General features: G+C 37.9%; 1 protein-coding gene and 1 long non-coding RNA gene across 6 annotated transcripts in view; one reads left to right on the top strand and one right to left on the bottom strand.

The window, feature by feature from the left end:
• The window catches only part of Pde11 (Phosphodiesterase 11), a 51,929-nt gene that overhangs the window by 10,642 nt on the left and 13,972 nt on the right, over positions 1-27,315 (bottom strand). For all 4 annotated transcript variants that reach the window (XR_013878146.1, XM_080155909.1, XM_080155911.1 and 1 more), the window contains exons 11-15: positions 25,100-25,225; positions 24,590-24,654; positions 23,014-23,098; positions 16,057-16,127; positions 14,402-14,528 (exon numbers count right to left, since the gene is read on the bottom strand). Coding sequence is in view for 3 of the 4 variants with exons in the window: in XM_080155909.1 (XP_080012035.1) it covers positions 14,402-14,528; positions 16,057-16,127; positions 23,014-23,098; positions 24,590-24,654; positions 25,100-25,225 (474 nt within the window). In the remaining variant the exon portion in view is untranslated. The remainder of the gene's footprint in view (positions 1-14,401; positions 14,529-16,056; positions 16,128-23,013; positions 23,099-24,589; positions 24,655-25,099; positions 25,226-27,315) is intronic.
• On the top strand, positions 1,512-13,441 carry LOC145315800 (uncharacterized). Of its 2 annotated transcripts, none has more exons than XR_013878140.1 (2): positions 1,512-2,013; positions 13,202-13,441. It is a non-coding gene; the product is annotated as an uncharacterized LOC145315800 (long non-coding RNA). The 2 variants fall into 2 exon arrangements; XR_013878141.1 differs by lacking the exon at positions 1,512-2,013 and adding an exon at positions 12,979-13,055.

Genomic DNA, 27,315 nt, shown 5'->3' with positions numbered 1-27,315 from the left:
AGAACCGGTTCCTATCCACCGGATTCGAATGAATACGAGAAAAGTTATTATTGAATCTCTTTAAATACTTTCAGTATGGTGTCATCCTTGTTATATTCATATTTGAACAAGAACAAGTATATGCAATAAAAAGAAAAATGGAAACAGGTGAATATAATACACAAATATGAAGAACAGAAGGAGAAACATTAAAATACAAATCAACAGCTTCTGAATTAATTACAATGCTTTGATAACATCGATTCACTCTAAAGACTTACATATTGTAACCAATTCTGCTATGTTTTTAATAATATCTAGATAAAATTATTGTTTATAATACAAAAAAATCAACTGATGACAGTAAGATCTTCGAAACAAAGGTTGTGGAACCAATGAGTTTGTTGTCAGACAGCTGTTAAATTACCAAGTGACCTGGGTGTAAGAATAGTGATATTAGCTTTTCAAAATGACCTTACCCTGGTCCCAAATAGAGGTTAGGACAAACAAACAAATATAACTTAAAATAAATATAATATAACTTCGCTCCTAAAAGCTTATTATGTATGCATTTGTTTTAGAACTGTTTGAAATTAACCTTTAAACTTGAAACATATTAGAACACATATGAAATTTGTTCGGTGTGAATATACTTCCACTTATTATAATATTCGCAAATGAACATTAAAAATCTAGAAATAAGATTTTGTTGTCCATCTATATCTCGATAATTACTCGTGTGGGCTCTCTATATTAGAGAAGTTTGTTATAGGTCCTAGAATGGTTTTGTGCTATTGCATTTGTAAAATTAAGTATATAGTATCTTTTTTCTCATCTCCTGTGGAAAAAGAGTCTCTAGATGCATGAGGCGCTACAGCGAATTGATACATTGCGGAAATTTCTGCACACCAATTTGTTAAGCTTAAATTTGAATTTAAAATTACAAACAACACAAATTCCTTTACAAAAATGAAACATATCTTTAGTGAATTATTTGAATGTACAAAATGTAAAAGAAAAGGGGAAAGGGTTTTTTTTGTCAAGAAATATGATTAAATGAAAGCACCCTTGTTTTTAAGTCATAAAAACAGCTTCTAGGGATGTGTTCAACCTTCATAAAAAAATATCCTGAATCCTTTCCAAATGAAAATGTCAATAAAATCAGCATTTTTAGAGATATTTTGCTATAAGCACAAAACATAATACACGATTTTTAATGGTGTATCTATAGAGCTATCTAGATTAGATTATCCTTTTAAGGGAAGCGTGATAATGATTTGAGACATAATGTATGATAATAAAGTTAATAGCAGTACAGTAAAGTCTAACTTATCAAATCGGTTTTGTAGTCAATGTTCTACATATTACAAAGTTATTCCTATCAAAATCACCAAAAATTATTATTTGTGTTAGAGCCATAGTTTAAGAATAATCAGCATCACATATAGATACGTTTTTCAATAGGTTTGTTTATGGTCACCTAACAAATGACTTGATTATGCTTTTAAAGAAAGATTTGTGACTAGGCATTGGTTGTCATGTACGCTAATGTATGTACACTTTCAGGCCACCAAATTTGGAGAAGAACAGAGGCTGCCTGCGGCTCACTGCGGCAGACATCATAATTTCGCGGTTGCAAATAGCAAATTAAGGATTTTCATTTTTCAGACCGCTTAATTATAATGTCTGCCGGCTCTTTGGAAAACTAAGCTGTCCAGAATTAACATCCAGGTACAGCTTAGTTCTTCAAATTATTAACCTTTCCACCTTTCCCTATTAACAAATAATGTAATTGGGGGGAGGATAGGACAATAGCTTAGGCCGGGTGAAGTTTAGGTTTCCACCAAATTTCCCAAAATATAACTCTATTTGTTTAGGCCTAAACATCAACACTTCCACAAATTACAGACCATCCATAAATGCACCAAGGCCCACCTGGAGATCCCAACAGTCCCTCCCGTCTGGCCCCGTGCATCCCCTGGATACCTCTGGATTCTTGTGGTAATTTGATCCTTCCCTGCATTGCAGTCACAGGTAGAAAATAATTGCTAAAGCTGCTCTATAACTACCCTGTCTGTAAGTCTTAAGCCTCAAGGGGGATACAGCATCCTTCCCGCACATTGATGTTTACAGACTGTTAATTCTGTACAGCTGCTGAGGTGCTTTACAACTAAGTGCCACCCACCCATAGGACAACTCCTTGTCCTCTTATTTAACAATAACTGTTAAGTAATCCGAACCTGTTTTTCTCCCTACCCATAGGACAACTCCTTGTCCTCTTATTTAACAATATAGCTGTTAAATAATCCGAACCTGTTCTCCCCCCTACCCCTTTTCATCTCCCTGATAGCTTGCGGTCCCTGCCAGACTGCGCCATATTAAAGACAACAAAAATTCGGTGAAGGTTCTCCCCTCATCATTTATTTGTTGTAAAAACACAAAAATATAAAAACACCAAAAAATATAAGCTAAAGAGAGGTTATAATTTAAATAAATAAATTAACAACAGCATTCAGTGGTCAATGAAGGAGATTTTCCTCACTAAACCGCCCGGAGCAATTACACGCTCAAGGCATAACACCCTCTATCATCCATCTAACTCACACCCCACCCCTTCTCACACCAAACGTTCACAATCCGACTCTGCGACTGTTGCGAGTCGTCGGCCTAAAACCGTCAGAGTTTTAGCCAAAAAACATAAACTCAACACCCCGTTTGAATTACGCGCCAAAAAACTCCTTAAAACAAAAAAAGCGCTACTTCAACGGCAAAAACCGGTTGACCGCAACTCCAGGCCCGTCGTTTCCTCACGCAGGCCCAGCGTTAGTCGCACCCCCCCAGGCCAAAACAGCCACCACCGTAGCCCATCCCCGTCACCTATCCGAGGATTCCCTACACCCCCTGCAGCTCCCCAACTACTTGCAGCCCCCCACTTACCCTCCTCACCTGTTGATCCACTGGTAACTTTTCCCGTTATACATCCGTATAACGGCCTTTCACCACAAACCCCCACAACCCCTACAGATACTGAAGAGTTTGAGCTAGCCCCACAGCAACTAGATTGGGATAATTATTCCCCCATACCATCCTTCCAAAAATCAGCTTCAATTCTTGAAGAAGCTTTGGAACAACTCTATTCTGAAGATTTACAGAAAGAGGTTCAGGACGAGGTTTTTTATAACCCTGAACAGTTCCCATTACACGACCACCTCCCAGGCTCCGCTTATAACGCTTCCACATCGACACACAATATTAGTGTCGACCTATCTGCGCTTGTTACAGCACAAACCCCAACCATGACTGATGAGGCAACCAAACTCATCATCGAATGCGATGAGTGCATGATGATAGACGAAGACTGTCAGAGCATCATAAATAACCCTGACAGGTTTAGCATTGAAAAGCTAGACAATAGTCTATCATTGTTGGAAGAAAAAGCCTCGTCAATTCGCCACATCATAGCTTTCTTTCGCAACAGCCCAGACCCAAGGGTCACCGAAGCTGACATGAACAAAGCGTTACAGCTACGTATAGCCATGCGCTCCAAAATTGAGTTCATTCATGAACATCGTACATCACGTTTGAAAGCTCAACCGATTACGACGACTGCTGCTCCAGCAGTACCTCTCTCTACTTGCTCTGACGACTCGACTACCACTTCAGCAGTCGGATCCGAGGCAGGTACCTTACCATGTGATGGCCAAGTAATTGTGCCTCCAGCAGTTACGACTCAGGCCACAGCTGTTCCTGCTGCAACTATGCTCCAGCAAACAGCTCCCATCCCCAACCGCATAAATCCTACGACATACGCGGTAAAACAAGCAAGGGTAAAACAAAAAAGGGACCCCTTGCTTGTTGAGCTCGACGATCTCTGCGAAAAGTTCGGCGACCTTAAAACGACCGAAGTTAAGCAGTTAGGTCAGTTCAATAAACTTAATGCTCAATTCAAAGAGCTACTCGAAAAGGCACAGCGTTCCTTACATAAAGCCAAAACGCTTTGTGAGGACGCGATGCTTACGGACATGGAGGAAGATGCGACAGCATTGGATGCCCAGTCCACCACGCTCGAAACTGAAATATCCAGCGTGGAATCATACGTTGAACGCTTGAGGGACCGTTTCGGAGTGCCTATCTCAGGACACTCTTTCAATCAGCGTTCTTCCAACATTCCTATCCCTCACTTTTCTGGGGCCAAAACAGATAAACTTGACCTCTTTACATTCCAAAAGAAGTTCCAGATTTACATTGACTCAATGCCTTCCATAGCAGAAGTCGAAGCATTGGAGATACTGAAAGAGAAATGTCTCCAAGGCAATGCACAGATGTTGTGCTCTGCCGAAAAATCCATTAAGGCCTGTATGAAGCAGCTGTCGTTCCACTACGGCAGCAAAACCAGCATCATAGCTAAACGCAAGGCCAAAATCATGGAACTTGGACCATGCCCTAAATACAACTGGGAACAGCAGATCACATGGATGGTAAAACTCCGTTCACTGCTTGCTGACACCCAAGAATTTGCAAAAGAAAATGACGCGGAGCAAACCTTGTATCACGGCAAAACAGATATTGCCAACTCCGTGTTCAATCTTCTTAAAGGCGACTACTTTAAGGAGATGTCTAGAAAATTCATGTTGAGTGCAGATGAGCACGGGGAAGAAGACGGCCAGTATTGCTACGAACAACTTCTCCTCTTTCTTGACTCTGAGCTCCGCCAGCTACAGTATCAGCTCAATCAACATGAAGGGGCATCCCTCCACACTGGCACCGCAACTTCTATCGGCAACAATGCCAACACAAACAGCGGCAACTCCAGTAACAAACATTCCAATCATGCTGGTAACAACCCGGGTCATAAAAACTCGAACCGGAGTAAACCAGCCTCCCAAACCTACACAGCCTCCACCTTTTCGGCCTCGGAGGACCCAAAACATCGCCAAAAAGGCAGGTTAGCCGACAAGTCGACTAAGACGCCCACTCCGCTCTTAGCATACACAGGTGCTGCTTCTAAGCCTGTATCGACTGATTGCGCGCTTTGTCAGAACAAACACACATATTTGTTCCAATGCCAGGTGTACATCAATACACCACACAAGGAGAAACGCCAACTCCACGGCAAGACAAAAGCCTGTCATAGGTGCCTCAGAATGGACGCCAACGTCAATTTCGACAATATTGACGAATGGTGGAACAATCACAAAAACGACTGTCGCACCACCTTTTACTGCCAAGCTGACAATTGCCAGTACGCATCCTCACACCGCGTGCAAAAACACATCCTCGCCTGCTCAATTCATGTGGAGCAGAATAAAAAGAGGTTAGGCGATTTCCGCAAATCATTGCCCAAGGATGTCCCTATAACATCTGGCAACCTTCTGTTCATGGATAACATAACCATGAACCTCCAAACCGCTGACACCACACCCGACGTTTCCGACCCCAACACCTTCCCCGATGTTGCTGCTCCCGGCATCTTCATGTGCCAAAACGTCCCTGATCTCTCCGGCAACCCGTTGTTTGTATTCTATGACAGCGGTTGTGGTACAGCCGCAGTTTCAGCTTCTGCAGCGGCTAGACTAGATGCCACAGAACACAGACCTGGACCCACCCTCATGAACGTAGCAGGTGGTAAAGTCGTCCATCTTCCCTATGGCAGTGACAAGTTCACACTGCCATTAGTCGACAGTGCCATGTCCGCAACTATAATTGCTGCAAAAATGGACACGCTAACGGCTCCATTTCCTCGTTGGGATCTCAAGGAGCCTTATGGTGACCTTGTAAATCATTACAAAGGCCACGAGCTCCTCCCTACCGTACCAGATGTCATTGGCGGAGGCCAAGTCGACATAATCCTGGGAATCAAGTACAATTACTTGTTCCCAATGCGCATCTGTTCATTGCCCTGTGGTTTATCTTTATACAGAAGCCCACTTAAGGGTATCGACGGCCACACAGGTGTACTTGGTGGCCCCCACAAGGCTTGGGCTAAAGCAGCCGAGACTGTAAACTTTGTTGGTGCTGCTCTCTTCTTCACCAACGAGCTGTCTGCCTACCGCTATACCACTGAAACACTTCTGAACAGTGGCAGGAATTGGTGCGCGGATGACTCCAAAACCGACACCTTTCCGTATCTCCGTCCAATCACTGTTGAGGAAACAACAGACGAGGACGCTTCGCTGGATGTTCATACATACAGCACCAATATTCAACACGTCAAACGACATGAACGCAAGTATCTTGAGAGTGAAGACATAGGCACTCAAGCACCTTACCGTTGCATAGCATGCCGTGGCTGCAATGACTGCAAAAACGGAGACATTCTGGAGGCAACTTCTCTGAAAGAAGAGGCCGAACAACTCCTAATAAAAAAGTCCGTCAAGTTCTTACCTGACGAACGCCGGATCGTAGCATCTCTTCCCTTCATTGCTGATCCGGTTAAGGAGTTACAACCAAACAAAAACAGGGCCCTCAAAGTTCTGGAGTCCCAGCTGCGAAAATTGCAGAAGGATCCAGAGGCCAAACTACAAGTTATGGCGTCACATGACAAACTAGCATTGAATGGCTATTCATGTGACATTGATGACCTATCCCCTGAGGAACGCGCCCTTGTAGACAATCTGCCAGGAGAATACTACCTCCCTTGGCGATTCGTCACTAAAGAAAACTCTCTTTCCACTCCAGTCAGGGTTGTATTTGACGCTTCTGCGACAACCTCGTCAGGTAAAAGTCTGAACGACGTCCTAGCAAAGGGCACAAACAGACTCGAAAAAATCTTAGCTCTGGACATCAATTTCAGAGCAGGTCCACATGCTTTCGCATGCGACATACGGATGGCATACAATCAGATTAAGTTGGATCCATCTGATTTCCGCTGGCACAAGTACTTGTGGGTTGATAGCCTTGCCCCTGGTGGCACCATCAGAACGCGCATCATGCGCACCATCATTTATGGGGTTAAACCTTCTGGCAACCAAACGGCAGAAGGTCTTGAACAGGTAGCTCAGTATGTCATGGACAACCATCCTGAACATACTGCAGGTGCCCAGGTTCTCAAAACCAAAACTTATGTTGATGATACCTCTGATTCAACAGACTCCGCAATTGAACTAGACAAAATCATTGTGGGAGTCAAATTCACTCTTGACTTAGCAGGCATGAGCGTCAAAAGCTTTGTCAAATCTTCAGCTGTACCTGAAGACACTGTGTCGAATGATGGCACACATGTTAGCTACCTCGGCTATCGATGGGCTCCACTTGCTGACACTCTCAGTCTGGACGTCAAACCTCTCTCGTTTGGTAAAACAAAACGAGGTAAAAGACCTCCACCAGTAGAAGGAAGTCTTGAAGAGGCTCTCCTACACAATTTCACAAAAAGAACAATCTTGTCGCAAGTTGCCTCTAACTTCGACCTTCTCGGACTCTGCACCCCCGTGACTGCCAAATTCAAAGCAGACTATCACGACCTCCTTTCTTACGCCACTGGTTGGGACGACGGTCTCCCAACCAAGTTGCTTCCCACATGGGTGACTAACATTGAAACGATGCAACAACTTGCGTCAGTTTCGTGCCCACGGTCCGTAATTCCAGCAAATTCTGAGCCCAAAGTTGATCTCTTAGTATCTGTTGATGCTAGTCAAAACATGGCAATCGTATGCGTGCATGTTAGGTCAAGGTCTCTCACAGGCGAGGTCACTGTCCGACTAGCTGCTGCCAAATCAAAGATTGTAACTGGTAGCACGATTCCTCGAGCAGAGCTCAGGGCAGCTGTTGTAGGCACCATTCTCGCAACAACCGTTGCCAAAAATCTCAAAAACAAGGTAGAAAAAGTCACCTATTTAACAGACTCTTCCGTTGTGTTGTCTTGGCTTCATCAAGATGCACGCCCTCTTTCTCTTGGCGTACGCAGCTGCGTCATCGAAATTCGCCGATTCTCTTCCCCAGACCAATGGCGACATGTTGAATCTGAAAACAACATAGCCGACTTGGGTACTCGTTTCCTCGCCACTATCAAGGATATCGATGCTAATTCTGAATGGCAAAACGGCAAACCCTGGATGTATCTTGATTACCAGGACATGCCAGCCCAATCCTTCCAAGATCTTAAACTATCAATGGAAGCGAAGCAGGCCGCTGCCCAAGAGGTCAGAATCCTCCACGGTGATACGAAATCACCTCAGGAAAGAACGGCAGAGATAACCAATTTCTCGAATTATCTCTACGACCCGTGCAAACGGTCATGGCCCAAGTCTCTCCGTGTCATGGCCATTGTTCGAAAATTCTGCTTTTTCGACTTCAAATCGTACCGTAATTTGAAGGCCCCCCCTCATCCAAATCCTCAGGTCGTCCAACTTTCGGACGAAGAAATCCACAAGGCGGAGAATTACTACTTTAGACTCGCTACCAAAGAAGTGCTTAAGTTCTCCAACTCAAAGGCCCACGGCAACAATGTCGTCACTGACGATGGCATTATCAAATACAATGGTCGTATTGTCGAGGGCACTAACATAGAAGACGTTGACAATATCATGCCTGATTTGTCTCCCCTCCACTTCGTTAGACCGATAGTCGATCGGTATAGCTTAATAGCATACTCCGTTATGCTATACGCCCATCAAGAGCTTGCACTACACAGAAATGTAAACGCAACACTCTTAGAATCCAGGCACATTGCCTACATTCTTAATGGCAGAGATCTCTCCAAAGAGATCAGAGCGGCTTGCCCACATTGTCGTAGGTTCAAGGCCAAGCTTCTAGAAGCTGAAATGGGACCAATCCATCAAAACAGAATGACCATTGCTCCCCCGTTTTACTACTGCCAACTTGACCTAATGGGTCCGTTCTTAGCTCACTGTGAACATAACCACAGATCCACAGTCAAGGTTTGGGGTCTAGTCTGTAGAGACCCAGCCTCATCCGCAACGGCTTGTTATGCTATGACGAAGTATAACACAGACGCTTTTCTTCAAGCTTTCCAACGATTCGTTCATCGTTATTGCTACCCTAAAAAGGTCTTCATCGACCCAGGTGCACAGCTCATCAAGGGCGTAGCAAAATCAGAGTTTTCCATGGCTGACATCACTAAAACGCTCAATGGAAAAAGCTGCAGCATAGAGTACGAGATCGGTCCCACCGCTGCCCACAATTATCAAGGTTGCGTGGAACGCTCAATCAAAGAGATCAAAACTTTGTTCCATGCAACATTCAACGGTCTCAAGCTGGACGTCATGTCCTTTGAGACCGCCTTTTCATACATTGCCAATGAAATAAACAACATGCCAATCTGCACGGTATCCAGAACGGAGGATATAGGTCACGCAGACCTTATCACGCCTAACCGTCTGATACACGGCAGGAATAACAGGCGTGCACCCACTGGACCAATGAGGGTAGAGCAACCATCCCGCCTATTGGAACAGATGGAACGCCTCTATCAATCATGGTGGCAGATCTGGCTGTATGAACGCCTTCCAGATTACATTCCAAGACCAAAGAAATTTGGCAAAACAGGTCCACAACCAAAAGAAATGGATATCATTGTTTTCCTCCGGTCCCCAGATGAGTTGATTGGCGATCAACTCTGGCGCCTTGGCCAGGTCCTACACCTCATCACTTCTGATGATGGTATCGTCCGTCAGGTAATTATCCGTTGGCGGAAACACTGGAAGGAAGAGTTTCATGAAACCAGAAGAAGTGTCCGGCACATTGCCATCCTGTTCTCCGAGGACGAGCTCGCGCTAATTGACCAGATCAGATCCGCGGCCTCCAAGTGTGACGAGTCTTACACTTCGGAGCAACGCAAACTAAAAACCTCCCATTAAAACCATTCCTGTAACGGGATAACACAATGCATCACACATGAGTTACACCCGCTAAACGTTGGCTGAAATTGCCGAAGATAATAATTTTAACTTCATTGACACGCATTTCCATGATCTGCATGCTTCAATTTTAAACCACTAATAAAGGCTGTAGTTGCCGAAGATAATAATTTTACCCTCATTGACACGCATTTCCATGATCTGCATGATTCAATTTTTAAACCCACTAATAAAGGCTGTAGTTGCCGAAGATAATAATTTTAACCTCACAGACACGCATTTCCATGATATGCATTTGTGACAAATTTCTCATTCAAATAAATAAAGGCTGTAAGTGCCGAAGACATAAAAAACCTACCTATTAAATAAAGGCTGAATTGGCCCACCTCCCTGAATACGGCTGTAATTGCCTTACAAACCAACAATTAATATTAATAATGTTATTATTAAATATTAAATTACAACAAAAGAAGAATCCTACTTACAGGTTCACACACCTGTTAATAACGTTAATAATCATATTATTAAATGTTAAATTATAACAAGTAAATGATGATTAATGCCCTTAATAATTTTATTATTAAATGATGAATTGCCTCTAGAAGTTTAACCCACCTACGAGGATGATGGTTCTACATCAATAACCGATAAATTGATTCCAGCCGAAGAAAACCTGGATTAGTGTTATCAAATATTAAATTTAAATGTTCTTATATAATAATCATTATTTGCCAATCTTCCTTTAGCTTTACGAATATTATAAACCATTGTAAACAATACACCCCATAAAAGCCTTCTCTTTCTCTTTTATAAACAAAATTTTTTTTTTTATTCCAGGATGGATTCCAACATTTCCGCCATCTCTAACAACGGCCCCGTTCTCAGCGCCCCTCTAACCAAACCGCTAGCTGTTGTTGAAAAAGATCTAAAGGAGAAGAGAAAGGAGCTGCTAAATCGACTACACCCAGGCTCCGTTACCCGAATTGAACCCGCTCTGTTCCAGAATGTCAACAACCCGGATATACGGGAGATGCTTGAAGCTGAAAATACATTATTGGAAGCTATCTTGTGCACTCAAGAAAATATCAAAACTCTTGAAGAAAAAATTAACCAGGAACTGCACAAGATAGACGTCACCGACAACCAGGGTGGAAACTTCCTACCTAGCGAAGAAGAATACGTTCAAATCCCGGCTTGGACTCTAAAAGGCACCCACTGTTCAAGTACCCGCCAGGTTAGGGAAGAGGCTCAGAAGCGAGCCCGCCTCGAGATATTATACAAACAAAAATTTCCCGAGGAGCCTAAACCCCCCCCGTGTAACATGGACAGTGAATTGACAAAGAGTATTGATAATCTCTATCAAACATTCCATGCTAGCCCAATGCCCACCTTTTTCGACAGATGGCACCAACTTGATCTGATACATGAGCTGCTTGGAAAGGATGATGTATCCGCCCCCAGATTCCAAAAAATGTACTCCCTTTACGTACAGGCGGAATACCTCAGAGGCAAGGAAGCAGCGATGGAAACCACACTCGCCCGTTTAGAGTTCCACCGTGAACAGAAGTTCTATGAATACAGAAAAAAGACTTCTGACAACATGCAAAATTCCATCAGCCAGATTCCAAAGCATAATAGTAAAATGCTCTACTGCAGAAATCAAGCTTGCCCTGACTGTAGGCATACCACCAAACCTTCTTTGAAAACCCACGGTCTCCAGAATTCTGGTTCAAGAAGGAAAAAACAAAAAGTTTCCCAGGTCAAACAGCAGGAACCCTCCACCTCAAGACAGCGCTCCCGCTCGTCTCCAAAACGGCGCTCGCCATCTAGGTGCCGTTATTCTACACGACACTATTCTCCAAAACGCCGTTCTTATTCTAGAAGGCGTTCTCCCCCGAGACAACGTTCACCTACACGACAACGGTCACCATCACCTGCTGTACGTCAAGACTACCGCCGACCAGCAGACTATGATGATAGATATGCACACAATCATGTCAACACACCACAGGGTAGATACGTCCGTCACTTCCAAAGTGAGAGTCATCATGATAACACCTATGACCCCTCTCGCCAGGACGGTTACGGCTATATACCTGTAACAGACCGTCTCTATTAAGTCTCTATTAAAATTTTCTATAAAGAAAAAATGTGTCGATAAATAAAATTATTATTTTTTTCATCCTGTTTGTGCCGCCACAAGTTTCGTTTTTATCAATTTTATCAAATTCTTATCTAATTTCAGATAAAACCCAAACCACAATGAGTCTGCCATTCGACTTGCTGGCTAAAATTGGCAAGCCCTATGACCACCACAAATACATCCTGTATGAAGTCAGAGACATCAAAGGTATGCTAGAGTCCATCCGGCGTGGTATTCATGACCACACCCGGCTGTTCCCGAAGGATGTGGTAAACCGCCGTTACCTGGACGGTTTTGCCAAGCAAATCGAGTATCTCGAGGAAGAGATTGATTCGTGGAGGATGTGGGCATTCAGTATGCCCCCAGAATTGGCCAGGCGCGAAGTCAGCATCCTTCGCTATGAAGTGCTTCTTCTTGCGTCAAAAATGGGCCCGGCCGTTGAAGCCCAGCATTTTGCCCTCTTCCCCGTCTGGAGCCCCCCCAAAACTACAACCCCCTGGCGCCAAATTTCGCTAACCAAAGTTAGAAAATTTAAAAAAGCCTCCCAGAGTGCCCGGAAGCAAGCCCGTGAGGCCAACGCGGGACTCTCAGCCGCCAAAAAAGAACTGGAGACTATGGATCTTTGTCTCCAATTCCAAAAATTAAAATTGTAAAATCATTTTTTCCAATGTGTTTTCTTTTTCCCTTTCTTCCATTTTTTATTTAAATCCAAAACCAATATGTCTTTCAGAAAAGACATAATAATTCCAAAAAAAAAAAAAAATGTGATGACCAGCCACTCCGAATGCCACTTCCATTTTTTAAAGGTCCAGCGGTGACGGCTTCGGGGGTGTATTGTCATGTATTCTTTTTTCTCCACTGTATATTGTACATTGCAGTGATCAGCCCGCAGCCCTATGTTCTTCTTTTTCTTGCCGGGAGTGTCATGTACGCTAATGTATGTACACTTTCAGGCCACCAAATTTGGAGAAGAACAGAGGCTGCCTGCGGCTCAGTGCGGCAGACATCATAATTTCGCGGTTGCAAATAGCAAATTAAGGATTTTCATTTTTCAGACCGCTTAATTATAATGTCTGCCGGCTCTTTGGAAAACTAAGCTGTCCAGAATTAACATCCAGGTACAGCTTAGTTCTTCAAATTATTAACCTTTCCACCTTTCCCTATTAACAAATAATGTAATTGGGGGGAGGATAGGACAATAGCTTAGGCCGGGTGAAGTTTAGGTTTCCACCAAATTTCCCAAAATATAACTCTATTTGTTTAGGCCTAAACATCAACACTTCCACAAATTACAGACCATCCATAAATGCACCAAGGCCCACCTGGAGATCCCAACAGTCCCTCCCGTCTGGCCCCGTGCATCCCCTGGATACCTCTGGATTCTTGTGGTAATTTGATCCTTCCCTGCATTGCAGTCACAGGTAGAAAATAATTGCTAAAGCTGCTCTATAACTACCCTGTCTGTAAGTCTTAAGCCTCAAGGGGGATACAGCATCCTTCCCGCACATTGGTAGGTTTTAGGCTATTTTCTTGGGGCAAGAGGTTAAATATACCTCCTTTCTAAAAGAAGAATGCGGAGAAACACAAAAAATCTAAATATACTATTTTAGGTTGAAAAAATTAGCTTGAAAGTAAAAACGTAAAAGAGCAATACATAATACACATGTTCTATTAGCATAAACATTTCAGATACTAATTGCTACAAAGTAGGCAAGGTATTAAAAAAGATGTGGTTTTAAAATTTCGTAAATGTATCACATTATCAAAACCATAGAATTATTGCAATAACACAAAATACCTCTTTTTTAAATCAACTCTTCTTATAAAACAGGAGAAAAATAGTCGTCAATTTAGGTTGCAATTTTCTCCCGCTTTTATTGGTCAGGCTGTTTATCCAGTAGGGGTTAAGAGGAAGGGGTAAACTCTGGTGTAAGATCCAAGTAATTAGTACATCCATTGCTCTAATCTATTTAATATTTTGCCTTATTTTGTGAATATAAACAAAATGTGGCAATTACTGTAAAATTAGCTAAACCCTTTTATAAAACCTTGTTGTCTTTGATTAAAGGTTAAAGTCAACTTATGAGCTCACATAACACAGAGAGATTAGAGATAGATCTACAACTCTTTCTTTCCCCATAATATGATAGATACCAAATTCTGAGTATTAGTTATGGGATAGATAGGTTAATTTATTGTCCATTGTTAAATCCCTGCATACCAGTGGAATTTTTACCTTTAAAACTTCTCTGTAAGTCATATAGGAAGGGTACCCAAACTTTTATAACCACGTTATAGTTTTCGTTGGCTTAAAACTTTGGATACTATTAATAAATTTTGATTGGTTGGTTCCAAACTAGAGTGTTAAACCATTTATTTTAAGTCACACAGAAGGGGTAATTTTGTTGATCATGATTGGTGATGTTCATAAATGGTCTTATTACTTAAGATCCCAGCGGCTTACCTCGCCCAACTTCTTCCACCACGTGGTGTTGGTGATGATGGCGAACATGAGCTGGCAGACATTGAAGGCGTGCCGCCAGTTGTGGTACGTCACGTCCCGGTAATTCTTACGCACACTTATCAACCATCTGAAATACAAAAATGCATTAAGAATATTATTCGAGCCCTTAGATTCAGGGGACGTAGCCGCTAGTCCTCAAATGAAAATAACAGGATGTATGTGTGTATTTGTTCGTCAGTCTGTAGCGAAGCATCTCACTAACCTCTAAACCAACATGTATCTACGTTATAGTGAAGATTCTTATAGTTCCTGGGAAGGTTCATAACTATATTTAGATATGGTACCACCACATTTCGAAGAGAGAAAGACTTAAGAAACATAAAAACCCCCTATCCCAATTTTTTTTATTTTTTTTTTTATTTTTAAGAAAAGATTTTAAATTACCCCAATCCCCCCCAACTGCCTTTGGTCTCAGTAGAGGCCTCGATGGACGTAGTATTTTATAGAGCAGCTACGTTATAGCTGAAAATTTTGATTCGAAGAATTAATATGATTGATATTTTACTTCCAACTTTTTAGTCAGTCAAAATCAAAAACAAATAAATTCTAAAGATAGGCAGATTGGAATATTTCATATGTACTAAAACTATTTTGCTTTTAACGTTTAAACCTCAACTTTAAATTAGTATAAACAAAAGTTTTTCCAATGAAATTTATATAATTTTTCTGAGTATGTGCTATATACAATTTTGACTATTCAAAAATATATTTTCTCCGAAATTGAAATATCTATTTATTGCTATGTTAATTTCATGTGATCTTGTAGAAGCTTGAAGAGGGATAGGCTAATAGAGAAAAATAAAATCGCTTAAATTATTTAATATTTGAGAAATAAAAAGTGAGTGGAGAATAATAATTAAATTGATCCACAACCATATCTTTCCCCAAATATCGAAAAATTTATCGTCTATTGTATATACTATACCTAGGATCACTTTAGGTGGAGGGGAAGTCGACCCCCACACTTTCAAATTTTTTTCTTTTTTTTGGGGGGGGAGTCGATTTCTTTTGAAGGGGTGGTCGTGCCCTCCTTCAAAGGAACCTATGAGAAGCTTCACTGTAAAGGAGAACCATAACGGTTAGCAGGATTCTTCTGAACAATTAACACAGACTCATAGAAATCCTGTTGCTTTTATCTATGAAATCCAAATTACCATTTACCCAAGCTATAATATAAAATCAGAGGTGAACATAAATATTTCTTTCATTAACCTATCCTTTTATTCCTAATATGATATTGAAAAAATGTGTTTACGGTATTTACTAGAAATATTTCTGTATGAAAGGATTGAGACTTCAGAATTTACCGGGAGGGAGGGGACATTGGACTGTAAATTACACTGGTACACAAAGATTTACATCCAAGTTATCTTATTCCTTTGCCCAAAATCTGCGAAGACTTTTGTTGAATTTTGATTGGTTGGTTTAGACTAGTATAGTCCAAACAACTAATAATTTAAATCTACAAAGTGGAAATTTTGTATAATTGAAAACTTGATTTAACCACCTTTATAAAGATTTTAAATATCCCCCCTCCCCTTAAAAAAACATAAAAAGCTTTGACGACCTTGTTGTGACGTCATAAAAAAAGTTACCTGGCCAGTGTGACGTAATCAATATTAAATCTGTTAATCAGATCCAGATCTATAAACATTCTGAGACCAGCCTAAAATAAAAACATATTGTTATTTTCTAAAATTTCGCGCATTTTTTAGAGTTTTTTTCTTTAAGTGTTTTGATGAACACAGAAACCCTACTCTTAATAAAAATAAGGGGAGGGGCTAATTTGGCGTTTTTATTGTTCATTACTGTAAATCAGGTTAGGCTATGTTATATTGGGTAGGCCCACAGGGTTAGGTACCTCCGCAGGGGTTAAGTAAAGGATAAAAAAATAAGAACACTTTATTTTCAATGTATTTTAAAAATAAAAGGGGTTCAGTGCTCAAAAGGCATAAAAAAAGGCACTATTAAAAAAAATTAGCATGATTATTCTTTATTAATATCGATTGCATATTGATGAACCAGCATACAAAATACTATACCAGTATAAAACAAGAATGATTTTGTTCCAAAGAAAACGACAAAAATTTTCTACAAAAAGCTGACTTATTAACTTAACTTATAATATCAAGTTAAAAAGACTTTTTACGTTGATCAAATGTTGATTAATTGCCCGTATATATTTATATCAATTAGTGACGTACACACATAAATCAAGGGGGAGGGGGGGTTCTGACACATTTGCGTAAACCTGGTATATAGGCTTTATCTTTGGACTGATAGGATAGGTTATTAGGGATAAAATCAGGTTTACGCAAATGTGTCAGAACTCCCCCCCCCCCCTCTAAAACCAGGATTGAAAATTATAAGAACATTTAAACTTTATTTGCCTAACAATAAATTCACGGTTCCTAAGGGATAACACAATCGATGAAAAATAAATATACATCCCCAATGATGAGAAACAAAATTACCACTCCATATATTAAATTTGTTGGTTAAAATGTTTGGACACTAATAGTCTGAAAACAACCAATCAATTTTCAATAAAAGTAGCCAATGTTCGTGAGCCAAAAATAAGATAACGTTGCCTGTTGTAGGTAATCATTATAATAAAGTAACAAGATGTTTGTTTGTTTGTTTGTACCGAAGGATCTCGCTAAACGCTCAACCGATACGGTTCTCCTTTACAGGGTAGCTTCTCATAAGTCCCGGGAAGGTTTATAACTATTTTCTTGAGGGGGGGGGGGGGGGGGATAAACACCCCCAACCCCCCAAAGAATAAAAAACGCCCCCCCAAATTTTTTTTCTTTTTAAAACTAAAATAAAATAGTGGGGTCGAATAACCCACCCCCCTAAAAAAAATAATTTCTTTTTTGAAATTTTTCTTTTAAATATAAAACACGAAAAATTAGTTTGATCAAACCTCTTGGGGCAAAGCCCCTAGAGACTAGGGGCGAAGCCGCTAGTCATTATAATAAAGTAACAAGATGTCTGTTTGTTTGTATGTTTGTTTGTTTGTACCGAAGGATCTCGCTAACCGCTCAACCGATGTGGTTCTCCTTTACAGGGTAGCTTTTCATTGGACCTGGGAAGGTTTATAACTATTTTGTGGGAGGGTACCACCACCTTCCCAAGAGTAATAACCCCTAGAAAAAAAAATCATCCCCCCCAAATCTTTTTAAATCTAAAATAAAAAATTGGGTTATCGAATTCAACTAGCCCTTCTTCAACTTCCCCATCTTCAAGTTTCCCTAGAGGCCTCTAGGGGCGTAGCTGCTAGTACCACTTAAAGCAGAGTAATATCCAAATAAGGGAGGGGGGGCGAAAGTGACACTTTTTGAAACCAAAACTAAAAGTCAACAAAGGAACTCAACTAAAAAAAGAGTTACAGGTCTGACATTTTGCATGGCAGTTGCTTTATAGGGGTAAAATATGGCACTGTGAAGAAACGGCGGCGCAAACGCCGAAAACCGCCGTTTCCCGCCAAATTTTTTTTGCCTTTTCACGGCGGTTTTCGGCGGTTGCGACGCCGTTTCTTCACAGTTCCATATTGTACCCCTATAAAGCAACTGCCATGCAAAATGTCAGACCTGTACCTCTTTTTTTAGTTGAGTTCCTTTGACTTTTAGTTTTAGTTTCAAAAAGTGTCACTTTCGCCCCCCCCCCCCTTTCAATTAATCATACTAAACGCAGATATTTCTATTAATACTAAAATTATTTGTGGATTTTTGGCTGAGTTGAAATGATTTATATAGTTGCTACACTTAAAAATGGAGACATGACCTCATTTATTTTAATGGATTGATCTATTATGCACTTAATATCAAAACAAGTATAGCCATTTCCAGAGCTGAAAAACAAATTGTCAGACTACACATCCAGTTTGTTTAATTAATAATCAAAAAGGAAGTTTGCCTAGTACATTGGCTATAGGTTGTTGACAATGCAAATTGATAGAATGCTAACAGTTTTGATGGTGATAGATTATTGCCAGACAAACAGGTCAAATAAAAGTTGACATAAAAAATCACGAAACCTTTTAAAGTAAGGTGGAAGTGTATTTTGTTTTGTCATGTTATTGAAGAGGGGTGGGTAAGAAGGGGAGAAAAAGGGGAAGGGGTTGTGGAGAAATTTTCCTTTACAATTGTTTGTCAGAATCCCATTCCCTTTTCCCTGACACAAACGAATCATATTTAGATTTTTAATGTTTTGATGCGTAGAACCAGTTTTTGGTTCGAACACATATTCCCGAGCTTTAAAATAGCTGCGCTACTTAGACCTACTTTATTCTAACTGCGAGATTTTTTTAAGGAAAATTTATTAATAAAATCCTGAGTTTTGACATAAATACTTATAAAGTTATACTTTCTCAAATATTAGGATGGGGATATGTTTATTGTAAATCAAATTAATAAGAAAAAAGAACATTATTATCAATCAAATATATGTTTAGCAAAGGATTTAATGAATAATCTACCTTTTGTAAATATGATTTCACTTACGTAACTATGAAAATCAGGACACTTGGCAGAATTTAAAAAGTTAGGTAAAGCAGAAAGAAGCTTTAGCAGCTAGTGAAAAATTTCAGAGCTGAACATTTAAACAACTGCTGCATCTAACACTAACCCCCCCCCCCCCCCGCCCCCCCCCCTCCATCACAAGGGTGAAATACCCCCTCGTAACCATATTTTTTAGCCCACCTCCCCCAATCAAAAAGCTTGGACGTCATATCATGCGATCCATGACCACCTGTCATAAAAGCCATATACAGTCGACGTAAATAATTTTCAATTTTTTTTCTTCAAAATAGCATGTTGATATTATATCAGCCACGGACACTTATAAAGAATTGCATATCGATAGGATGACAACAGTTTGGCCAGGAAAGTCTTGTTAAAATTCTTTTCTTAATAAATATTCATGTCCGTAGTTGCCAGGGAGGGAGGGGGGTGGGGTTGTATTGAACTGTAAATTACACTCTGGTTCCCAAAGCTTTTAATCACGTTTTCTTATTCAATGGCTTAAAATCTTCGGGTACTTATATTTAATTTAGATTTGATGGTAGTATCCAAACTTTTCAACCAAAAAACTTGTTGTAAGAAAGGGAAAATTATATTTATTAACATTGGGGATGTAAATAATCTATCATCCATTATCCTATCCCTCAAAATCCCTGAGTGTAGCAGACTGTTTGTCAGATTCAGTTGAAAAATAAAAAATAAAAATGTCTGATAAAATTATTTTCTCGGAATGCGGGAAATTATGTTGAAAACTGGCGGCGCACAAACTGTCACAATTTTATAAGCGCAGCTACTCTAGGATTTGTTAGTAAGTTGTAGATTTATCTAATAATGATAAGGATTGATGATTTTCTTAGTTTTTAGATTTTTTTGTCATTTATGCCTTTGCTTATGGATAAATAGATCATGCAATTAGAATACAAATTCACATTTTAAAGATAATAAAAAAAACTGAACATGAACATCATTTTTGTGGTTATTACTATTATTGTTTTCTTTCCAAAAAATCAAGCTTTCCTATAAGTAAACATGTGAACCCTTGTAAAGTTCAACTTTAGAATAAATTACCAAAATCAAACAGTTGATCATTTAAGGAAAATAAGATATGTGGTTTTCAATTAATAATTAGAATTTAATGTAATTTTAAAGTAAACTTTATAGTTAAATCAAAAGATTACAGAAAAGTGCTGAACACAAAAATATTTTTCAATTGACTCAACAAATATGTATGTGGAGTATTATGATTTTTCATCATTTATCAATGTTTATTAAACAAGTAAGATATGTTCTATAAAGCTTCGCTTCCCTCACTCTGTATGTGCATTGTGCATGTATGTCCATATGTAAGTAACGCATGATGTAATTTCTAAATATGTCTGTTAGTTATTAGTGGAATATTGAGCATATCACAGTGTAGTTGCATCTTCAAGCCAGCTACAAATTTATTCATCATAAATATTCTGTATATTTACTTTGACGGTTCAAATCAAGCAAAAAAACAATTATTGTATACTTTCGTGTTGTGACTATTATCAGTATTGTATAAGAATGTTTGTCCTTGTCGTGGATAATAACAATTAAACAAAAATAAATGTAGGGCAAATAAAAATAGAAAATATTTCTGCTACTTAATAGGGAAATAAGATGGCTGGCCACACAAAACAGCTGATTTATAATGTTTAGCTAAATTATTATACATTACTTCATTCCCTAATTTTTCGAAGTCATTTTATAAAAAAGTGTACATATAAGAATTAAAAATGTTCTATTTATGTATGGAAATTCCCATTTGAACAGATTAAGATAATTAAAAGCATTGTTTGGTTTCAGAAAACACCAAAGAATGCGTATTGCATTGAGCTAGTTTAGCGGTCAACAGTTAAAACAAGGACAATTATTTTTCAAAGGTAGCGCAGCAATAATAAACAATAGATTATTATATAGAAGTAATAGTGGTCTTTATTCTTTGAATATTGAAAAATGGGAAACTTTGAATATTGAAAAATGAGAAACTTTAAATATTGAAAAATGGGGAAAAAAGTAGTTTTTGAATTTGTGTGGAAAATAAGAATAAAATTAAAAACTGTTTTTAACACTTATAAACCTGATTTTAATTTAGAAATATATGAATAGTAGTTAAATATCATGTAAATTAGTTATTTTTGTGAGATATTTTTCAGAAAAAAATATTAAATCATGTAAAACTTTAGTTATGACAAGTTTTAGATTCGAACTTATCACCTCACCGAGAACGAGCCGATCCGCTACGTGTTACGCCACAGTCGCGGATTAATGTAGCGTGTTACAGATAGAACCCAGGGAGTAAGGGAGGGGACAATGGGCAATTAATTCAATTTAGGAGTTTTTGAAGAAAGGCCATGAAAACCAGAATAATCCCGAAAATATGGTGGAAATTGTAAAGTGATTGTTCATTAAATCTAGAAAACCATAAACTAAGAAAAAAGTTCCAAGAAAAAAAGCAATCATTTGAAAATAAGATTACCAGTATTACAGACTGACATAACCATTCTGTAATTAATTACTAGAAATATCTCCCTGGATCTCTTCAGATGACAGGGAAAGAGAAAAGAGATTTGGGGGCAAGTGATGTGAACACGGAAAAAAGGGGCAGGCAGGCGTGAAGCTGGATGGGCAAGTATATGACCCGCACGCCTTCCTGCCCCTTTTTATCCTGTTTAATTCCCCCACCTCCCTTCTCCATTTCCCTTTCTCGTCTACTTTTAAAAAGGAGGTGGGGATGAAGGGAGTGAAATATAGTATGGGAGGGGGGCCGTGTATTTATATTTGAACTACTATCTGTCTGCAAAACTATATATATTCAAAACTTACATAGCGATTAATGGCATTTCTTGCGCAAGTCCCCAAACTCAGTCAGAAACTGCTAAATTCTTGCACATTCCCTTTAAGCCAGTCCCAAAAGTCTGAGACTCCTAAAGATTGAATATTCGATCCATTGTCCCCTCCCTTACTCCCTGGGTAGAACCTTTTTACAAAACTCTTTGTTGTTGAAACTTGAATATTGGGCAATGACAATTTTTGCACATTTAACGCTATTTGCATGGACGCTTTTTTGCATAATCTATCCTTGCAATGACAACTCTCATCTCTTTTTATCCAGGGACACAGGGATAGGGAAATAATGCAAAAAAAATAAATGTTTGTTTTTATTGATGTGAAGAATAAGATGATTATCTATTAGAAAAGATTAATATAGAAAAGCAGGACACAACTTTTAAACAAAATTTTTAATCAAATCAGGTGTTGTTTTCAAATCTGAATGTTATATAATTTATTAAATTTAATTAATATATTTTTACCATTTTTAAAGCAAATATTATTAAATAAACCGAGAAAATTAATTAATTGAAAACAGTAATACCATATAGGTATTATTAGAGGGATAAGACAATGGTCAATAAATTGATATACATCTCAAATGTTAATACACAAAATTACTCCTTCTGTGGATTACAATTAGTAGTTGAAACGTTAGGACACTCAACTTACTAAATCGACCAAACAAAATTCACCTAAAGCCCCCAAAGTTGTTATACCTATTTTAAAACCTTGGGTACAAGTGTTATAAACAGCACATTGTCCCCTCTCTCTCCCTCCCTCTGCTATTTTACTGTTTCATTTAAGAATTTTTTATCTGAGTGTGAAATAACAACCCATATATTTGCACAAAACAACGAATAAAATCATTTTAGCAATAATAGATCTGGCACATATACACCAAGGGATCATAAGGTATAGAACAATGGACGATAAATTGATTTATACCCTCAATTGCTATAATGACTAATTATCCTTCTGTAGATTAAACTATTTGTTGAATCCTATATAAACAGCTGGTTTATGCAAATTTTAAGCCAGCGAATAAGAGTTTATAAAACTTCAGAGAGGAATATAATTTTCAGTCAAATGTCCCCCTCCCTTCTTGCAACAAACAGACAAGAACGAATTAATTCTAGAGTAGCGGGGTGCTGCATCTAAAAAAGTACCCACCTTGAGTGTATCTGAATCTTGGAGTGAGAAATCATCAAAAGTAAAGGAGTGTAAATTAAGGGCTGACGTGCTCGGGATTCTTTGTCTGAAAAAATTACAATTATTTTATTATCAATCTTTATTTTGGTTAATATCGGGGCTCGGCATTCACCCTATGAGTGAAAAATAACTATAGGAATATAGTCTCCATAAAACGACTTTAATAAGCTTTACCCTTCAATAATTGAGAATTTTAAAGATATATTGGTCCATACACCGTTTGTTCACATTTCAACTGAAAGATCCTTATCCTTGGTTTATTAATAATCAAGGTTTATTTAATTATCATAAGTATCATAAGAAATCCATTGAAAATCATACATAGGCTAAGGCATCCAGAAAACCTCTGAATCGCATGAAAGATAAATTACTAGAAAGAAAGATTGTTGTAAAAATCATATATTTATGATTTTTTTTTATAAAGGCCCAACTTTAACTTATTTTTTTTATGCGGGTATTTTTTACCTCGCAAATTTGATTGTTTTAGAAACAATAAATTTTAAATCTTAAAATAAAAATATTGTAAGGGTTCTAACAACAGTAGAAAATGTCAGAAAAAATAATATAAAATATCTTTCTGTAATAAGAACATTAAAGAATTTTAAAAAACAAGAAATAACAATTGATGGTTAGCTATAAAAAAAAATAAATGTTAAGAGCCTTATCGACAGATAGATAGACCTATTTTTTTGTATACTTGATGCTCATTGATATAGAGAATCTTTTAAAAAATAGTCGTCTATTTAAAAGTAGCTTCTCTATTAAAAGCATGCTTTGAGCCTAAAGTTCGATATTGACGCATATAATACATATACATAACAAGTAATTATAAATCATATAATTGGTCAATTATAGATAAGAATCTTAATTAATGCTGCGCTATTAATTACTTTTCTTCCCCTCGGTTATATTACACAATTTGTTAAAAATTAAAAATACAAATTACAAAAATAAATATAATTTTAAAAATATTTTTGTTCATAATAGGCGAAGGATATCAACCTAAAAATTTGGGTTGTTTTCACTTTAGAATTTGAAATAGTTTAAATAAAACAAGGATGGTAATATCCATAAATAGCAAAGCACAATAAAAACTTGGATGGACAAACGGCAAAGTGGTGTTATAGAGTAGATGTTCAATGGCCATAAAAGAAATTGGGTAAAAGTAGGAGAAATTATAGTAGAAAATCACGAAACCGAGAAATAGCATGATTGCGAAAACTTCTTGACAGATATACGTCCATACAGGCAGACATTTAGTTATAGAGTAACTACACTACTAATAAAACTGTACTTGGAAAGCTTAACAGTATCTTATAATAGAGAAATGACATAATAGGAAAATAAGTCTTGAAAGACTTACGTCTAGACAGAAAAACAATTAGTTACAGAATAGCCCCTCTTCTAATAAAACTGTACTTAACAGCCTCTTCTAAAGAAGAAATGACACAGAGAGCCAAAACTTCTTGACAGACATACGTCCACAAACATGCGTTTAATTATAAAGTAGCCGCGCTACTAAAAATTGTAATTTTACCTGGAAAGCTTAACGGCCTCTTCTAATGGAGAAATGGCATGATACGATAAAACTTCTAATGTGACCTAAATAACAATCATTATAATACAAATTACACTATAAGCAAATATATTTATATGCAGGGATATAGAGATAGGATAATTGATGCAAAATATTGTATATAGGTAAAAACAAGTTTAAGTAGAGTCTAGTAAAAAACTTTTATGTATGTGTTAAAATCTGAACTACAATTTTAAATTTACTGACTATGGGGGAGCTTAGCTGAACTATTTTTTAATTCACCAAAATGTTGTTTATATACTTTATCTCCCATGTGTTGGCTTAACTGGAGGTAAGATTAAATTCAAAATTTTCCCATCAATAATTTTAATCTATATATGGGGTAATTTTGTTTATCATTGTTGTAGAGTTAAATTAACTTTTATCTTCCTTTGTCCTATCCCTAAAACTCTTTGACACCCCCCCCCCCCCCAAAAAAAAACAATCCTAAGCGGGTGGGGGGTTACTGACCTGTTGTTTTGCCATGGCAACGACGGCCGTCTCGTACATCTTGACGTTGTTAATGCCCATTCCGCAGAATATGGCGAAGGCCTCCACGAAGTTCTCGTCGTTAGAGGTAAATGGCAGATTGTTAAACTGAAAAAAAAACAATAGTAGAATAAAATGGTAGGATGTCTATTAAGATCTCGCTAACGGTTGTATGTTTGTCAGCCTGAATGAATCCTATAATACGAAAACAAACGGACAAATAGATCTCCTTAGCTTTATATAAATGCTGGACAGGTTTTCACCTGTTTTGAGAGGGTTGCTCAAAGTTCCTAAGATCTTGAACCTTATAAATAACACTCACTCCCCACTCAAATATTTGATTGGATACAATCGTCCTATTTTATTTAAACAAATAATATCTCTGCAAGAAATACTGTTACTAAGCATTAAAGGTCCATTCCTATGCTTCAAAATTCTCTAATTAGCAGTTTAAGTATTAATAAAAAATTTTAATTGTGTAATGCTTGTGTGAATAATAATTTTAGTATCCATGTATATTATGTTCAGATTATTTGAATCGTGTATAGTTTGCTCATATATATAGTTTTAGTGTACATAAATAAATGCTGATTGGTCGATCCGTGCATAAATCGAGACACATATTCAAATTTCTTAAACCGTGTAATATTAGAATAAAAAATTAAATGATTGAATTTGATTATGTCAAAAAATATTTTGTTCTCTTCAACAAATCGTTAACGGATCACAAACCGACTTTTTGAGATAATATAAAATATTTTGAAGATTATTTTAGGTTAGGCTAATTAATGATTAGAAGAGCCCCATAGGGATAGTAACTCACAGAAATTAAACTTCGTATGGGGCTTAAATTTTTTTATCAAGGTGGGGTAGGAGAGGGTTTAATTTTGGACCTCTAGTATAATGGATAACATACCAATTCTTGTTAAAACTATTCCCTGTTAAAAAATGAAGGCAATTACGCGCGTAATTATGCGCATAATTGCGTAATTAACGCTCATCTTGATTAACAATGTGCTCGCGTAGTAACCATTCAATTGATGAACCGCCCCCCCACCAAAATAAATGTAAAGATTTTAAAGGCAAGATAACTCCTTATTTTTCTGAATCCTTATATAAAAATAAAAGAATGTGTGACTCTGTGTACCGAAGGATCTCGCCAACCACTGAACCAATGGTACAGCGGTACAATGTAGCTCCTCATAGGTCCTGGAAAGGTTTATAACCATTTTTAAGGAGGGTAAAACCAAACGAAGATAAATCGCTCTATCTCCAAATTTTTTTTGAATGGGCTGGGACAACTCCCCTACCTCTAGGTAACTTTTAGTAACGATTAACGATTTAAAAAGTTAACCCTCATTTAAGTTAGGTCAGGTTTGGTAAGTTAAAGTTTATTATATTGAGAGTTGGTGGCAAGGGCTTGGGTTTTTTATGGATTCCTGAATGGAAGGAATTCCAATGACACAGTTCTTTAATTTCTTCTAACTCTATTGTAGGTATATGTTTTTAAATCTTTTTCTAGATTTCTATATTTTAGAGAATTGGGGATTTAAATGGTTCGTTTAAAATTCAGGGGAAATTATTAAACAATGTATAGACTGGTTTATACCAGGGAGTTTGGGGACATAGAGCTTTAAATTATTATGGCACTGAAAATTCTATAAATTCCTTCTCTTATTCGTTGGCTTCAAAACTTTTGAATTGGTTGGTTCAGACTAGAAGTGTCAGTTAATTATTATCCAACTATAAGAAGGGATAATTTTGTCTATCATAATTTAATTTATCGTCCGTTGTCCCATCCCTTGAGATTCCTGGGTATTAGTCCAGATTATTAGCCATCCAATTAAGAGTTTTGTGTTTAAATAAATCAGCTAATAACCTCTCCACAGTAAACCACATGTAAACAGAATACAAAAAAAAGATTTAACAAAATTTTTTAGCACATCAGTGGCTAGCTTAAGATCAAAAGTAAGAAAATATATGAACTAGCAAAAGATAATAAGATTATCAGTACCAACATCTTCAACTCGCTACACCAGTAGAAAAAGAAGATTAACAAATCAAGTAATGAGTAAGTAATGAGCTTGCTATCAAAGTACAAAATATGAAAATGGGTAATAGTTCCCTCTCCCCCTTAACTTTAATTTTAGCCAAAAAATCACTCTTATTTCTAACCCTGTGGGGCTACCTCCTACAAA

Source organism: Acartia tonsa, chromosome 4 (assembly GCF_053477335.1).
Source record: "Acartia tonsa isolate MP-2025a chromosome 4, ASM5347733v1, whole genome shotgun sequence".
NCBI lineage: Eukaryota > Metazoa > Arthropoda > Copepoda > Calanoida > Acartiidae > Acartia > Acartia tonsa.
This window is presented reverse-complemented; position numbering and strand designations above follow the sequence as displayed.